The sequence below is a fragment of the Seriola lalandi genome, unplaced genomic scaffold, assembly GCF_002814215.2.
Source record: "Seriola lalandi dorsalis isolate HSWRI2012SDOR001 ecotype SW California unplaced genomic scaffold, Sedor1 jcf7180002054956, whole genome shotgun sequence".
Lineage (NCBI taxonomy): Eukaryota > Metazoa > Chordata > Actinopteri > Carangiformes > Carangidae > Seriola > Seriola lalandi.
This window is the reverse complement of record NW_019525507.1, coordinates 760,773-779,359: the sequence shown is the minus strand read 5'-3', so window position 1 is coordinate 779,359 and position 18,587 is coordinate 760,773. Positions and strand designations below refer to the sequence as shown.

General features: G+C 40.0%; 1 protein-coding gene across 1 annotated transcript in view; it reads left to right on the top strand.

Annotated features, from left to right (window-relative positions):
* LOC111645783 (cadherin-6-like) overlaps positions 1 to 18,587 on the top strand; it is a 65,370-nt gene that overhangs the window by 33,785 nt on the left and 12,998 nt on the right. The window contains exons 4-9 of the mRNA XM_023395092.2: positions 6 to 125; positions 3,424 to 3,591; positions 5,787 to 5,974; positions 9,180 to 9,433; positions 13,460 to 13,596; positions 14,712 to 14,833. Of these exons, the coding sequence (XP_023250860.1) occupies positions 6 to 125; positions 3,424 to 3,591; positions 5,787 to 5,974; positions 9,180 to 9,433; positions 13,460 to 13,596; positions 14,712 to 14,833 (989 nt within the window). The remainder of the gene's footprint in view (positions 1 to 5; positions 126 to 3,423; positions 3,592 to 5,786; positions 5,975 to 9,179; positions 9,434 to 13,459; positions 13,597 to 14,711; positions 14,834 to 18,587) is intronic.

Here is an 18,587-nt window from a genome sequence, read left to right as displayed (position 1 = left end):
CCCAGGCACCTCTGTAATTCAGGTGACAGCCACAGACGCAGACGACGCCACGTACGGGAACAGCGCCAGGGTGGTGTACAGCATCCTGGAGGGCCAGCCGTACTTCTCCGTGGACCCAGAAACCGGTCAGTATCGAATTAAATGTGAAACCCACCCCGGGGATACTCTTGCAGAGTAGTTGAATATACAGCTGTGGTGGTGTACTTTGTATTCCTGCCTCCGTTTTGTTGTTTTTTTTGTTGTTTTTTCTTTCCTTTCAAACGTAATGTGACGTCATTTCTGTGTTTAATTGAATCCTAAAAAACAATTTTCTGAAAAGAATCTAAACTTGTGTCCAGGAATGGAAATGATTGCCTGTATCCCGAAGAAACAACAACTACAAAAGAAAAAAAAACCCCAAAAAAACCCAATATTGAAAAGACTGCTATTTACTGACCAATGTGCACAAGTCCTCAGTCCTCCTTCAGTGGAAAAGCTCTTATCCTCCTGCTATAACAACGCTGCTTCCATCGCACTCTCCACCTACATATGTAACCTGCAGCTTGAATGTAACAAGTTTACACCCTTTGTCTGGAGGTGGGCATTCTCAAACCATAACAAATCACAAACTGAAGCCGAAATGGAGAAGGCAAGCTGAGCTTTACCAGGAAAGTAAATTAAAACAATTTATCACAGAATAACTCCTGGAATGCAGGTACTTTTCCTCTAACCGGTCCAAAAATACACAACACGTCAGCCTCATCTCGCAGGCTTGACGGGCGAGGGGGGATTTATAGTAGAGAGTGGCAAATCACCAACCCCAAAATCTAACCGCTTGCTAGTTTTAATCATTAATGTGCGCTTTGGAACACATCCCGCTCGTGTCTTTTTTTCTTTTTTTTTTGCTTAAACAAAAGGGAAACGACAAAAAAAAAAAAAAAAAAAAAAAAAAAAAAAGCCATTTGCAGATTAGCGGAGGGATTAACAGTAATATGGTTTATCCCACATGTGGTATGTAAGCTGACATCCCCTCTTACACAAAGACATGCCTGGACATCACATTATAAGCAGGATTTGTTTCCCCTCTCCTCCTCTGTGTGTGTGTGTGTATTGTAGTCATTAAGCAATAACAAAGGTAGACAGAGATATAGAGCGAGCGTGATGCCGTTTTCTGAAGCTGCTATACGTTTTGCTTCCTTTCCTGCGACGCCGCCGCAACGATCGCTGCTCTCTTAACAGTGTGTTGTCCGTGAGATATATTGCACATCGTAAGTGGGAGGGGGGGTAGGGAGCTGCATTGTGCCTGCTCTTCCTTCTTGTCATGTTATGTATGGGAGGAAGAATAGAAGAAGTTGCAGGGCCCTTTTGAACAGTGTAGGCCAGTGTGATCTGAGGCTGAGTGATGTGCCACGTCAGCCTCTCCCTCTTCCTTGTTGTTTGAAATGCAATGAATCATCTATTCAGGCTGAAAGTGGTGAAGTTTGTCAAAGCAGTTTATTTAGGGTGAAAACATTTTTTCACCTTTATTCTCCCACTCCATTTCTGTCTCTATCTCTCTCTCTCTAACTCTCTCTCTATCCCCCCTCCACCTGCCTCTCTTTTTATGAAGCTTCAATTTCAAATGTGTAATAGCAGACAGGATTTAAGACCGGCTCTGATGGGAGATGGAGCACACCTTTTGAATATGCTGCCAATTACCGCTTCACTCGGTCTCTGTCCTGACTCCAAACTAGAGATCTAACGTGTCAGAGCGGAGAAGTAAGCAACTGCACGGCACTTGAAAGGCTGAACATTAACAGAGTCTTAATTCCAAAGAGGAGATAAATGATGCGGAATACATTTGGAGGCGAACGCTACACTCGGAAAATTAAAGGAATACGCTGTGGTTTTGGTTAGGGCCGGCCCTTTCGTCCACTTACCAGATAAATCATGAGAACACAGACACCAAAATGTGCTCCTGGGTGGCCACTGAGCTCCATGCTGCCGCGCATACTGAGCAAGAGCACTGACCTTTCAGTAATAAAATGTTCTTAGTGGTTTAATTATCTGGCCTGTAGATGCATATATCAAAAAAATGAAACATCATTAATTCAATACAGCTGATGCAAAATCTTTCAGGTGAGCACAGGAAATTTTATTAGATATATGCACTCCACCTGTGGAAACAGTCCATTAGTTTTATGTCATATGGAAGGTTGATTTTTATGAAGGTTGTACACAAACCTGTCAGTCTGGCATGGTTTAAAAACGACCCACCACTGAGCTAAAGAGTCATCACTCATGTGGGCTAACAATTAATTTCATTATCTGTGAATCCTCTGATCGTTTTCATGAATTAGTTGAAATTTCAGTCTAAAAAAAGCCAGATAATAGTAACAAATGTCCATCACAGTTTCTCAGACTCAAAGTAAATGTTTTGTTTTGTCCAAAACCTAAAAATATTCAGTTTAAGATTATATAGCTTATACAAACAGAGAAAAGCAGCAAATATTCACAATGGAGAAGTGTTAATTAGGGATGTTGACTTGGAAAATGACTTGAATTATTCATTTATCATCAAAATCTGTGGTGTTTATTTTTCATCTAAAGAATCAACTAATTGTTTCATCTTCACACTGTTTATTGGCTTAATGTTAACACTTTGACATAAACAGTACGTACTGTTTATTGGTTTATTGTTCATACTGGGCATATATTCATCATCATTTACACTCTCTTTGCTACTGTTTGCAGAAGATAAATAATAAATGGTTGTTGTAGTGATAACAAGACATATTTGCAGTAACGAAACATAAACTAATGTAATCAAAGGCAATGTTGAGATGCTGCGCCCAATATTATGTGCTTATGTTGGAGTTAGGATGCTATATAAGCTATTATATAGCTTCACATATTGGATAACAAAAGATCATCGGTTTGTATTTTTTTATCGATTTCAATAGAAAAATACCCTGATTGTTGAAAAGCAGCAGGTTTAAACTGGTAGTCGCGTGTATTTTATGTTCCCACACATCCAAAAGTTCATGTTTGCTGCTCCAAAACGACAGCGGTGACCACAGCTGAAGGGTCAACGAGGTCATAAGGTCCTCTTGTGTTGAGCACTCCTCAGAAAATGCTTTCAGTTGTAGAGAGTGGAGAGTAAAATGGACAAATGAGCTGCTGATTATGCACCAGAGTCCCTATAAATACAGAAAATAAGTGGTTAAGAGTTTTGTGCTGCAAATTGGATTTTCTCCAAGATTTTTATGTGTGGTCGTTTGTTTTTGTTTCCCAGATTTTCACCAGTTTGCAAAACAAACACTGATGGGGCTCATTCTTTAATACAAAAAAAATAAAATAAAATGAAACCCCTCCTTTAAGTTTAGCCTTTTATCTAAATAAACTTGACTTGATTGGATGAATGGATTTTACAATCGATTCTCTCTGTAAATATTTTCTCCTCAGGCCTGATCAAGACGGCCCTGCCTGGCATGGACAGAGAAGTCAAGGAAAAATACCAGGTTGTGATCCAGGCGAAAGACATGGCCGGACAGATGGGCGGCCTCTCAGGAACCACTACGGTCAGCATCACCCTCTCCGATGTGAACGACAACCCGCCGCGCTTCAACAAGAGTGAGTCCAGCCTCCTGGAAACAGCTCACACACTCGCACACGGAGTGACCAATCCTCAGCCCGTGAAAACCACTTGTCAGTTGTGAGCCGGTGCCAGGCCGGCAGCCCCCATCTGGTGTCAGTTTCAGAATGAATTTGGATTATTGCAGGGAGCTCTGGGTTTTGTGCCACTGAGGCAGGCCTCTTAAAGGCAGTGAATAATTAAATATAGAGCCATATGACAGAGCGAAGGGTCCTGCAAAGTGCATCAGATCATCCCTGTAATCCCTATTAAATAAAGAGAGTACATTCACTGGGTTTTATCTCTCCTACTCCTCCTCTCTCTTTGTCTATCTCTTGCTATTAAGTCTTTCTTCTGCTGCCTTTTACTCCATAAAACCAATGTTCTCAATTTAGTGCTCCAACTGTCCTTGGTGCATTTTTTTCCCCCACTTTTTTGTTACCCTCTCGCTCATCAATCATCAATCCTTCCTTTCTACTCCCTACTCTCTTTCAGTCTCACACATTGTCTGCCTTTCCTCTCTCACCCACCCCACCCCCACCTTCCCCTCCCGCCCATCTCACTTCCTCCCTTGCACGTGGCAAACGGCGACGGCAGCCAGATCAGATTGACAGATTACTGGTGTCGTCGTGTCTCCCCTCAGTAACAGCAAGCGCCAACTGTACAGTGGGCGACGCGTGCGCACAGCCGCGAACTCAAGGCAAACACGCGACCGCAGAAACCCCCCCTCCCACCCTCCCACCGGCTTTGGTGGGGGGTGAGGAGGGGCGGGCGGTGGGGGACAGACGCTGTCATCTCAGCCTCACCGCCAATGAATGAACAGTGAGAGGAGGGAGGGAGATGGATACGACAGGGATGGAGGAGATGACAGGAGGGGAAGATAGAGGAAGAAAGAAGAAGAGTGAGGCAGACGACAGAGAGACAGCCTGTGATGGAAGGGGGGTGTTGGCAGCGTGGAGGGAGATTGAAAGAGGGAGAAAGAGAAAGAAATATTGTAATGGGACACCCAGAGGAGGTAGAGTGTCAGGAAGCGATATCATTGTTGTCTGCCGGAGTGATGCCTCTTCTTTTCCACCCAATGCTAAATACCTGTTAGCCTAGGGAAACCTTCTCCTGGTGTGTCACTTTCAGTGTGTTTGTGTGTGTGTGTGTGTGTGTGTGTGTGTGTGTGTGTGTTTGTGTGTGTGGAGGCAAAGTGTCAGCGTCACAGCGACCTGCCGACTCAGGCGTTGCCAAAACACTGTCAGCATGTTTTATTAGTGTGTCAGTGCTGTTTGTCTCCGCAGGCAGTGTGTATATCACGCCCGCTCCCTCCTGCGGTCCAGCTATTTATTTAAGCATAAGAGATGCAGCCGGGCGCCGGTGCGGCCGACAGGCAGCCATCAATTTATCTGCCTCAAACCAGGAAATCATCTCACAAAATAAAAAGGAAAAAAAAGAAGAAGAAGAAGAAGAAGAAGCAATTAATTTATGTTGAGCAAATTGGCCCAGAATTTATGCTACATCCTAAACTTCCAAGTACTGAGTCAATACCGCTTGTAGCAACTTCTGTTAAAAGGCCAAATGTCTGTTTTGGAAATGAAATATGTTTTACCGCATATGAAATGTCTGCTCCACAGCTGATCTACAAATGTTGCAGCACTAAATCTCCCACTCTGCTTCTTCTTTTCACACACTCTCCTCTCCCCGGCTGGCTCTTATATTGCCGCTCTCTGATTGGCTCTGACTCACTCTCTTCCTAACCTGCTCTCTTGTATTCTCGCTCTCTGACTCACCAGCTCACAGTTTTTCTTTATTCACTAATGGGGTCATAAAAAGATGCTGAGGTTATGACGTTTGCTGGGTGTTCAGGGATTGTGGTGTTTGTTTTTTGGCCGGTGTATCCTTGTTGTTTTCTGTGTATTAAGGGCATTAATGCTTCTGGATTCATAAAATCTTTAATAGCATCGATGCGCCTTTTAAATTAATTGAATCTTTGTGTGGGAAAAAATGAAAATGGACATGAAAAGAAAAATCAAGGACACATAATTTTGGTTGTCATGGCCGTGCTCTCACACTAAGTGTCAGACTCGCTTTCAGCCCTGAGCCTTTCTTTCTCCAGCATTTCCCTTTTTTTTTTTTCTTGTTGCCCTGATCGTGCAGTTCTTCTTTTCATGCGACCACCAAATCACACATTCAAATTCTTTCTCTGCAGCCCTCTACGAGTTCAGAGTGTCGGAGTCCACCGAGCTCGGGGGCTCGATGGGAGTGATTCAAGCCATGGACGCCGACATTGGTGAGAACGCGGAAATGGACTACAGGATCATCGGGAGCGACGGGCCCGGCATGTTTGATATCGTCACCAATAGGAGCACGCAGGCGGGCATCGTCGTGCTGAGGAAGGTCAGGGACTCTCTGTTGCTGGGGGGGGGGGGGGGGGGGGGGGCGTTAGGGGCCCAAATGAGCAAAGGTTGTGTAGCTTCCACATCATGTTGTCTTCTCTTTTCAAAATCCCCATTTTAACTGCTCCAAAATTCCAGAAAATGGCGATTGTCTTGTTTTGCAGACATATTTTTGACGAACGGTCGTGTTCGTCAGAGCTGATCTCAGTGACAAATACATTGTGTATCCTGCGACTCCTTCACAATAAAAGCCACACCGTATCCCACTGCAGCAGTAGAGAACATGGGGTTTGCATTAGCTGCGACTTGATGCAGCTGACCAGGTGTGAAGAAAGTCAAACAGTAAACTCTGGATCACATTTGGTTTCCTGCGAATCCATCATGCATGAGAAGGTGCTCTGAATCCAGGCGGGAACGGCGGACCCCACCACTAACAGTGAAAGTCACTTTATTACAGAATGTGAATACAATGAATGGCTAGAAAACTGTTGACCGTGTGTAGTATCATCCACAGGGTTTGATTTCATGAACACCTGACATTATAAAATTAAAGGAAAGTGTCATTTTGTATAAATAGATATTATCTATCATCACATTAGGTCTCCATCAATGAAACTCAGAGGGATTCTAAGTTTGGTCATGAAGTATTATGTGCTAGATTGATATAAATAAGTGCAGGGAGTAATGTTCACATAGTTTCAGTAATGGTTTTGCTTACCGTTGCTGTTCAAGGACCCTCGACTTAATTTTACTCCCTCAAAACAAATCTACTCACACTCCTCATACTGACCAAAAACAAATCAACTCACACTTCACACTATGACAAAAAAAGCGCGCAACGCCTGAACTGCATTCGATAAAGGAAACTTTTTTTAATTATTTTTTTTCCATACTCTGAGACAGCCAGAAGATGGACAGTAGAGTTATTAGATTTCAACTTACACTTGCTCACACTTCCACTACATGTGTTTTGAGTGAGATTCATTCTTCCTCTCAGCTGAGACCAAAGCAGAAATATTGATGCTCAGTATGGATCGCAGCATTCAGCGGTGTGCTGCGGTGTGTTTCTGATGTATTCAACAGAATCTGGCAGTTGCCTTATCAAGCGCCCTCTCTGCAGCCTTCGATCGATCGCTTCCATCATGCCATCATTAAGTGGAAGATGACATAATTGCCTTTTGTAGCCGTGGAGGTGCTGTAGTGGATGCGGTGTGCGGGCAGAGTGTGTGTGTGGGGAGGGAGTATGCCCTAATTCTGAACCTTCTAATTAAATGGGCTTGTCAAGTGGGAGTGTGTCCCATCTCAGCACGCACCGGCCCTGCAAAGGAACATATTCCTCCCGCTGACGTGCACACACCCCCTCCTTGCCTTAACAGGTAACAGCAGAAATCAATGACTCATATTATGTTATTATTCATGGCTTCAGAAAATGGTTTGTTCCATCTGGATCCTTCAAGCTTTCATGGGCTGTTTCCAACGATCACGGACCCGCCGTGCTTTCATATGTACAGTAGGCTCGCTCTGATCTGGCTGCTCCTGCTCAGCACGGGGCGCACAGTCATTAAAATACACCGCTCTCCAATTATTTCCATCAATAGGCGGATACCTTCAGTGGCTACAACTTAAAAAACAGTTCAGAAAAGGAACATAAAAGCAAAAACAGACCGCTAAAATGTGCAACGGCAGAAAACTTCAGCAGTCATGCAGGAATCAGGCTACTAATCATCTTGCACTGTCCATAAATTATAGGAGGGGGATCATACATAAAGGGCAACAAAGCTGCTTCCTTTTAGGCAAACAAATGGATAAAATGAAAGCCTGTAAACCAACAGAACATATGTACAATACCGACGTTAGTAAGTTCAAAATGCTTTATCACTATGATCTTTTCAATGTGAACAGAATAGTTAAAATATAAACCAGTGGTGTACGTGTCCTTCGACAGAACACCATTTCAGATATTATTTTAATCTGTGTTTCAGTTCTTCAGTAATCTTTTTCTAATCATAATTATTAAAAGATGAAAATTAAAAATGTGCACAATGATGATACAACCTCACAAATGAAAATAAGAGAAATTTTTCCCTGCACTACAATTTGTATTTTCCTTCATAGTCGGACTAGAAAAGCACTCAGAGTGCCGCCAAGGCCAATGTCAAACATCATACACCAGATTTCAGAGATAAAAATTCCATAGCAAAAATAACAGTTAATGATCTTGATCTGGCCCAAAATGTAATGGGCTCGTCCCTGGCCTGTGCCCCATCCCTCCACCAAGTTCGGCGAAAATCGGTTCATTACTTTTTGTGTAATGCCGCTGACGAATAAACACACAGGGGTAAAAACACAACCTCCTTGGCAGAGGTAATGAAACACCGCACCGAACAGCAATATTGTCTCTGTTGCGTTTAAGACTAATCTGCAGTACTGATCTCTTCATTTAACAAAAAAGAAAAGAAAAGAAAAGAAAAAACACTGAAATGAACAGATGTCGCCCAGCAAACACGGAGAGACAACTTTGATTTATTGTTTCATAGAGTGTTGAAGGGATCAGGAAATCAAGCTGAAAAGCACAAACATCAAATGAGTAGATTGAAAGTGTGGCAAGTATTTGTCTGCATAAAGAAGAAGAAACAAAACCTGTATATCGTATATATTAAACTGCACTAGAAACATAAAGTTTATATACTATATTGTTAAAACACCAACCAATAAGATTTCCTGTCTTAAAATGCCAACATGAGTCTTGTTCTTTGTAAATGAACCAGGCCGCGTTCTTGTTATATCCCACCAAAATGCCACATCAGTCACATTATTCAGGCTGTGCTGGCAGTTAGAGAACGGCCTTTCCATGCCCACAAGAGCACAGGTCTGATCATGTGCATCTGCTCATGTGTGTCCACCTTCAACAAGACACTGAGCCCCGTCACAGGCGCTCATTAGAAGATGCTCTGGAAAAAGATTGTCAGTTTAATGAATGAAATCCCAATCTGACCTGAAGTTAAATGTGGCAGGATGCCATGAATGGAGATTAGTTTTCCCGAAAATCAACAGCTGAACGTGCCGCCGCATACAAATGAATGTTTAAAAGTAAATATTAAAGGACAAACACTATGATTAAAGCAAAAACTAACAAAACATCACAGGAGAAAACAAAGAAGCCTGTAAAGTTACAGTACGTCAAACATCCTCTCTCTGTTTCGCAGCCTCTGGACTTTGAGAGGAAGCGCCAGTACAGTCTCCGCGTTCAGGTGGAGAACGTCCACATCAACCCTCGCTTCTTCTCAATGGGCCCGTTCAGGGACGAGGCCACCATCAAGATCATCGTGGAGGACATGGACGAGCCGCCGGTGTTCGAGCGCGCCAGCTACGTGATGGAGGTCAAAGAGGACGCAGCCAGGAACACCGTCATCGGCTCCGTCAGCGCGACGGATCCTGACGACAAAAAAAGTCTCATCAGGTACTGAAATACCACCAATTTCACTCCTGAATGTTTTAGTCCAAAAAGTCATATATACTTCACTTTTCAGCGAACCTTTTATCAACCTACCCTCCATTCATTCCTGTTGGTTTCACCAAAAAAGAATGAGTCAAATTCCACTTAGTAGCTTGAAAAAATCAATTAAAAACTAATAAATGTACGGTATCTAGAATGTGCAAAAAATATTGTGTATGAGCGTAAGAGTAGTAATACTTATGTACAACAGTTATGTAGCTTAACTTTCCATATTCATGCGCTGCAGGAGCTTCCAGTAAGTGAATTATTTCAACTAAACTTTGATGTGAAATATGGTTAAAAGCTCTGGAGGCAGTAAATGGACCATATGCATTATGATGCATTATGAAGCCTTGGAAGAGAGACACATCATTATATTAGACAAAATGCTACTAAATACTGAAATGTGACAAAAGTTCACTTACACAACCCAGTTCATTGGGATACAAAATTACCCAAGTATTCTATTAAATGGGAGTCATGGCAGTGAGGTGTGAGGCTGCGCCTTCGACTCTGTCTCAAAGACTTTTTCATTTTTATGATGCACTAAGGGAGCTGGCTCTCAAGGTTGAAGTTCCACCACTTTATTGCAGGTGTCAAATATGATATCATTCTCTTTTATCGCCCATCATCAAGCAGGTAGCTACCCCGTGGCATTTAGAGCCGCGCAGCGGAGAAGGAGGAGCGCCGGGAAGCCTGAGGGCTGCCTGGCATGAGGAAGTCACAGAGACGGTTATCTTTATTAGCTCGCATGGCTGGCCCCCCACACACGCGCACCGTTCAGGCCCGGATGCATGCACACAAGTTCCTCCGTCGGCGAGGATGAACATGCACATATGCACCTAGGCACCGCGCTCGAACATAAAGGTTTAGCTGATACATCAGGGTCATAATGAACTGTTTTACGTCAGATGTTAGATTGTCAAAAGATGCGATGTGTGAGAAAGTTAACGTCTGATTTTCAAGGTGGTGAAATTTGAAATTGTTGGATAAAAAAGGTTTTGTTCTCCTTTCACACATTCAGACATGGCATTTCTTTTCAACTCACTAGTCAATCCCACAGTTGTCCCGCTGTAGGCATGATGGGTCACGCTGTTTTAAAAAGCTGCCAACTCTTTTATTAGAATTTTATTAGTCCTCCTTTCAATAAAGCCTTTTAATGCTGCGATTCTCTAAATGCTGTTTCCAGTCTGCAGCTTACCGAGGGGCGAACTCAGGAAATAAACACTAAAAACCTTTTAATAGTTTGGCATGAAAATGAGCAATAAGCTATAGACTGAATATTCATTGGAAATATCATCTATCCTCCAGTTTAAAAATACCAACTCACACACAGACAGAAGCCTGGTTCTGATAACTGTAGAGGCTGAACTGGGCTAAATTTGATTGTATTCTTAACTTTGCTAACAACAGTTTCACCTCAACATCCATTGAGTGTCTATTCTTGAGCTTCATCAATGATCGGTTCAACAGTTGTCCATGTGGGCCAACACGGACAGAAAGTCCTTTGAGAAAATGCCATGAAAAGACTGAAATTTGAACATCAACAAATGGCAAATTCTACCTGCTGATGAAGATCATTTGCTGATAAGATCAAAAGTTCCAGGACAGGTACTAAAATGACCTTGAGCATTGTTTTGTAAACTGAGTTTTTTAGTCATCTAGGTTCTATATAACTGCTTTTCAACAGATGATATTTCATGGTGTAGTTAGGACCTACTTTGCATTGAAATGAAGAACTCCCGCGACAATAAATCGATTAATCAGAGTATATATTTGTGATAAAATGAATCAATATGAGCCATTTTTGTTTGAAAAATGATTTTAAACTTTTAATTTTTTGTTGTTTGCTGAACTTGGTTGGAGAAAAGAATCTTTTAGGACAAACAATTCATTTATATGACAGATATGTATCGGTCATAAAGGTTTGGTGCTAAAACAAAATGTAACTGGTGTTGAACCAACATTTCCATGTAACTTAGACATCTTAAAAAAACTTTCCTCGAAGTTTAGCCCAGGTGGAACTACGCACCTTTTCACCTGCACATCCCGAAATACTGGACACCCAGTGACTCTTGTTCTCAGAGCATGCCTTATGAAAATACTGTGGTGAGCCAGCCGGTCATGTAGCTTCTGTAGAGAGGAAAGAGGAAATATGTCCCAACACGCTGATCACTAACATTTCTGTAACCCTCCGTGTCCTTCTGCCTGGCCTCCCATCCAGCCAGCTGCCTGCCTGCTGAGAGCAGCACTTTGGATGCCCGGTCAGGACGAGGTGCGCTGTTATCTCTCTGTCATTAATCAGGGGAAGGGTTAGGGCCCAGCCAGCTGAATTATTGGGAATATTAGAAAAGCAATTAGTAAAGCCCACGGCCGACGGAGATTTAACGAGGTTAGAGTTACTGTCGGTGCGGGCTAGGTGGTAGGAGTGGAGGAGAGGGGCAGGCAGAGACGAGGAGGGAATGTTTAGATAAAGACACTAAAATGGTTGATGCAGGAGAGGCGGCGGGGAGGGGCTGAGGGGGTTGGGGACGGGGGGTGGATCTGCGGAGAGAGGACAGCGGTGCGATGGTGCATTGAGAGCCCCGGTTCATAGTCTCCCCTCAGGGGTCTCCTTCCTCTTACGCTGACCCTCCTGATGCCTGCTACTCCATTAATCACACTGATGTATCGCAGTAGTCTGGGAAGCAGAGAAAAACAACACGACTGGATAACCTGTTGGCTCATGTGTGTGTGTGACTGCGAACACTTATATAAATGTGTCATCACCAAAGGACAGACTGTTGGTGCCAGAGAGGACTGTATGCAATATATGTTAAAGGGTCAGTTCACCCAAATCACATTGTTTAAGGTCTTGTAGATAGTTTCCGGTTTATGTGCCCCTTGATATTAATTTTTGTGGCATTACAGTTCCACCAGATTACTGGAAATATTAAACCTTTACATTTATAAGGTTGTTGCAGTTGGCTCCAATGTTTTGCACGTGACAATATACATGAGGGAATATGCTTAAGTCGAAATAGAAAAGCAACGGAATCCATTTTGGTCAGCCATGTTGATCTAGCTCGACGCATCGCTGGCTCAGCTCTGCCACTTACATTTAAATTCTGTGTGAAATTCTTTGGGAGACAATGGGCTGTTAATTTTGAGAATTTCACTGTGTTTTGAAAACGGTGATTTTCACTCGAAGGTTGAGCCAAAGCAGTTGAGAAAATCTGTAAAAGGAGAGACGCCGGCGCTCAGGTTTCAGTGGCTCAAAAGCAACTTGTCCTCGAGAAACCTGTATAAACCTGTAGACTGAAAGCTGTGAGAATTATCCACAGTTAAAAGGACATTGTTTCTGTTAAAGGGTATTAAGTTTGTAACATGTTTACATATTACATACAACATCTTTCAGTGTTTCATTAGACCTGAAAATATCTCTATGGTTTATAAAACCAAAGGGTAATTGAGAAAATCTGTTTTTTTGTGATTTGTGGAAACTGACCCAGTACACAGTGTTTAGAGGCTGTTCATTAACTCTGTAGTTCAGCTCGTCTGCGCAGGTGAAAACCAATTCTGTTCTATTTGATGAAGCCATCGTTTCTTCTGAAGGCAAACCGCTGCCTGGATACAATAACCTATTGGACTGATACTAAAATTCACCCTTTTCTTAATGCATTCTTGAGTGGGATGAATAACAAAGACAAGGAAATAATGGCAGAGTGCAGACAAATCCATCATGCTTGTTTTGAGTACCCCCTGCCTGCTGGAACCCCTCTAACCACACAGAATATCAACCGAGACATGGCAGTAAATGTAACCATTTCCTCTCAGGTTCACACCTGAGAAACGGTAAATGCGACTGTACCCTGTACCCCTCACCCAGGGAACACAACACACTTCCACACAGCCTCAGTGCACAAGTTTAGAAGTGAATCCCTGTGTGTGTGTGTGTGTGTGTGTGTGTGTGTGTGTGTGTGTGTGTGTGTGTGTGTGTGTTTTGTGCAGGTACACTATTGATCGGCGCACAGACATGGACAGAGTGTTCAACGTCCATGCAGGCAACGGGTCAGTGTTCATCCTCAGGGAGCTTGACAGAGAAGAGAACGCCTGGCACAACATCTCCGTCATCGCCACAGAGTTCAGTAAGTCCAGCAGGATGGAAAGCACACATTTCCACTCACCCACCTCCTCTTACTCTGCCAGCCAAATTGGATTTTTGGAATAGATACTAACCTCTGAATGTTGTGTGGTGAAGTGAAAAAAGGGGCGGCTTGTAGAGTATTAGAAGCAGACACTTCCAGTTCACCCAGTTTTGGCTGGTAGCTGGTGTTTGTTCCCTGAGTACATTCACAATCTCAAAAAGTGGCAGCAGCCCCTTTTTATTTTTAACTGGAGAAGGAACCAGGCCTATTGAAAACTTCTAAAGCTTATATTAGAAACTTGCATTTGCTCCAAATCTTCCTAGTTTGAAAAGTACATTTTTTTATAATGCACCAAACTTTTTTGTTGTTTTCCAATTTACTTTCTCTCTAATTTTCTTTAATAATTTCCATTTATAAAGGATCAATTTCATCTGTAAAACTACAGTCAGACCAAATCCTTCTTTCGTGTCAAACTTAGTTAGGTGTAAAGCTTCTGTCAACACTTCCTTCAGGGAAGTTTCACATTAAAAGCCTTCTAGAGATTAAAAGACTACAGTCCCTCACTTTTTTTGTTGGCTGTGAAACATTTGTTGAGTCTCATTAACAGTAGCTTACCAGCAAAAAAAAAAAAGAAAGAAGAAACTTGAAGCATAACATCACTTTGTTGTTCTTGTGCTTTGGAAATACACTACAGTAAATGTATAATGTGAGGCATTATAACACAGGTTTTTACCTGTCCTTTATTTATTCATGCTGAATAATGAAATAATGAATTAATGAATTTGAATAATGGCTTTTGGTCGCCTTGATTTGTTTTAATGAATCCCCAAAATGAAATCTGAATAATCAAGCGTCATACAGATGTGTCAGGCAAAGGAAATTACATTGTGTACACGCATAGACTAATTAAGACCTTAATTTGATTCCTTTGAGTTCTTTACTATACATATCTATATATAGTAATTTAACATTTTCTTTTTCATGTCAGATATCATGTATTTGCTTCAGAACAAAGGCAAAAGACACACCCACACACTGTACATGTATTATGGTAAAATTATATAAAGAAATAATTATTAGTGGACATTCAGTGTATCTATCTTTGTGTTTCCTAGACAACCCGCGACTGTTCAGCCGCGTGCCTGTTTACATCAGAGTGCTGGACGTCAATGACAACGCTCCAACATTTGCCACCAATTACGAGACGTTTGTATGTGAGAACGCAAAGGCTAATCAGGTTGGTATGATAACAAAAAGCAGTAGTCATGGTTTCATCTTTTTATTTCCTCCATTGCAGCGTGTAATTAGCATCCCTCAGAGAGAATTTGTACATATAAGAAGTATAAGTATATAAGAAGTACTAAATGGGTAGGGTAACTAATGCATCTGGGAATTTTTATTTTTTTTTTGTGCATAACCTCACCTCTCAGGTGTGGAAATAGTTTTCAGAACACTTTCGACCTCCACTTATGCCTAAGATTAAAGAAGTCAAGAGCACATCCACAGTCAAAGAGATGTAAAGAGGTTCAAAAAGAGGCTGCTGCATTATATACTATTTACTGTAACACTCAAACACAACATCACCATCTTACAGTTGACATTTCAGTTGTACTCCTGCCATTTGAGATGAACAACCCAAAATACTGTGACACGAGACGTAAACTCTGACACCAAGTCTTCCGCTTCAGTATCACTTGTAAATTTCACCACATTTTTTGTGTTCACACTCAGATCCAGATCTCAAACCAGGGCTTGACTTCTTATTTGTTGGCTTGTACTCTCGAGTATTCAAAGAAAAAAAAAAAAAAGAAGTCTATTCACAATTCAGTGTTATCTTGTAGATGCTGGACTTCGGCTACAGTGGTGGAAGATCGTGCCAATTTGTAAACAAAATGTTGTTACAGCCAAGTGCGTAGGTTTGGTCTCAACAGTGGAAGGGACTCAACAACCCCGCAACCCCTCCAAAATAAGAGATTGGCTTTTTAATGCCGTTAACCAAATGGTTTATTACCATATAAGATCTGATTTACATTCAGGAATGCCCATACGAAAATGAAATATATGCACATTTATGTCTACCTAATAGAATAAGGTATTTCAGTATGTCTTATTTATGCCTTACTATACTATGCCTTATTACACTGAGATGATTTTTATGTGTGAAGTTTATATCCTCCTCCCACAGTTCTAGGACATGTTCAGTAAGTTAATTACCATTTTTATTCCATGCTATATTATGACATTTTTTGACATTTTAAAGCCTTACTATACTATGGCATTTTTATGCCTTACTATAGTATGACGTTTTTATGCCTTACTATACTATGGCGTTTTTGACATTTTTTTGCCTTACTATACTATGACGTTTTTTGACATTTTCATGCCTTACTATACTATGGCGTTTTTTGACATTTTAAAGCCTTACTATACTATGGCGTTTAATGCCATACTATACTATAGCGTCTTTATGCCTTACTATACTATAACGTTTTTTGACATTTTTATGCCTTACTATGACGTTTTTGACATTTTTTCGCCTTACTATAGTATGGCGTTTTTATGCCTTACTATACTATGATGTTTTTGACATTTTTTTGCCATACTATACTATGGCATTTTTTTTGACATTTTAAAGCCTTACTATACTATAAGGTCTTTATGCCTTACTATACTATAACGTTTTTTGACATTTTTATGCGTTACTATACTATGATGTTTTTTGATATTTTTTTGCCTTACTATACTATTATGTTTTTTAACATTTTTATGCCTTACTACACTATGTCATTTTTTGTAAATTTTTGATAATTTTATTCCTTACTATACTATGGCGTTTATATGCCTCAATATAATATGGCATTTTTTTACCTTTTTATGCCTCACTATAGTATGGCGTTTTTATGCCTTATTATACTATGACGTTTTTTGACCCTTTTTATGCCTTAATATACCATGGCTTTTTTTTACCTTTTTATGCCTTACTATAGTATGGCGTTTTTTATGCCTTACTATACTATGACATTTTTGATAATTTTATTCCTTACTATACTATGGCATTTTCATGCTTTAATGTACCATGGCATTTTTTGACCTTTTTATGCCTCACTATATTATGATGTTTTTTGACGTTTTTATGCCTGACTATAACATGACGTTTTTTGACAGTTTTATTCCTTAATATACTGTGAAGTTTTTATGCCTTAATATACCATGGCATTTTTTTACCTTTTTATGGCTCACTATACTATGGCGTTTATGCCTTCTATACTATGACGTTTTTTGACATTTTTATGCCTTACTATAGTATGACATATTTTAAATTTTTTAGCCTTACTATACTATGAAGTTTTTTGACGTTTTTATGCCTTACTATACTATTAAATTTTTTGACATTTTTATGCCTCACGGCATTTTTTGACCTTTTTATGCCTCACTATACTATTGCGTTTTTATGCCTATGACGTTTTTTGACATTTTTATGCCTTAATATACTATGGCATTTTTTATGCCTTAATATACTATGATGTTTTTTTACATTTTTATGCCTTATTTATAGTATGGTGTTTTAATGCCTTACTATACTATGATGTTTTTTGACATTTTTATGCCTTACTATACTATGGCGTTTAGGCCTTCTATACTATGATGTTTTTATGCCTTATTATATTATGACGGTTTTTAATAATTTCATGCCTTACCTATGGCATCTTTATCCCTTACTATACTATGACGTTTTTATGCTTTGTTATACTATGGCATTCTTTTTTTTTTTAAGTATAATTTTTGGGCTATTTTATGCCTTTATTTGATAGTACAGTAGAGAGACAGGAAATGGGGAAATTTTTTTGACATTTTTATGCCTTACTATACTATGACGTTTATGCCTTCTATACTATGACGTTTTTATGCCTTATTATACTATGACGTCTTTTTGGCATTTTTATGCCTTACTCTAGTATGGCGTTTATTGACATTTTTATGCCTTACTATACTATGACGTCTTTTTGACATTTTTATGCGTCACTATAATATGCCGTTTTTATGCTATACTATACTATGACGTTTTTTGACATTTTTATGCCTTAATATAGTATGATGTTTTTTGATAATTTTATTCCTTACTATACTATGGCGTTTATATGGCTCAATATACTATGGCATTTTTTGACCTTTTTACGTCTCACTATACTATGATGTTTTTATACCTTATTATACTGTGACGTTTTTTTGACATTTTTATGCCTTACTATAGTATGGCGTTTTTATGCCTTACTATACTATGACGTTTTTGATCATTTTATTCCTTACTATACTATGGCATTTTCATGCTTTAATGTACCATGGCATTTTTTGACCTTTTTATGCCTCACTATATTATGATTTTTTTATGCCTTACTATACTATGATGTTTTTGACGTTTTTATACCTTTTCTATAGTATGGCGTTTTCATGCCTTAACTTACTATGACGTTTTCTGACCCTTTTTATGCCTTTTATACTATGACGTTTTTATGCCTTATTATACTATGACGTTTTTTTGACATTTTTATGCCTTACAGCCTTTTTTGACCTTTTTGTGCCTTAATATACTATGACGTTTTTTGATAATTTTATTCCTTACTATACTATGGCGTTTTCATGCTTTAATGTACCATGGCATTTTTTGACCTTTTTATGCCTCACTATACTATGGTGTTTTTATGCCTTACAATACTATGACGTTTTTATGCCTTATTATACTATGACGTTTCTTGACATTTTTATGCCTTACTATAGTATGACATATTTTAAATTTTTTAGCCTTACTATACTATGAAGTTTTTTGACGTTTTTATGCCTTACTATACTATTAAATCTTTTGACATTTTTATGCCTCACGGCATTTTTTGACCTTTTTATGCCTCACTATACTATGGCGTTTTTTGCCTTATTATACTATGACGTTTTTTGACAATTTTATGCCTTACTATAGTATGGCGTTTTCATGCCTC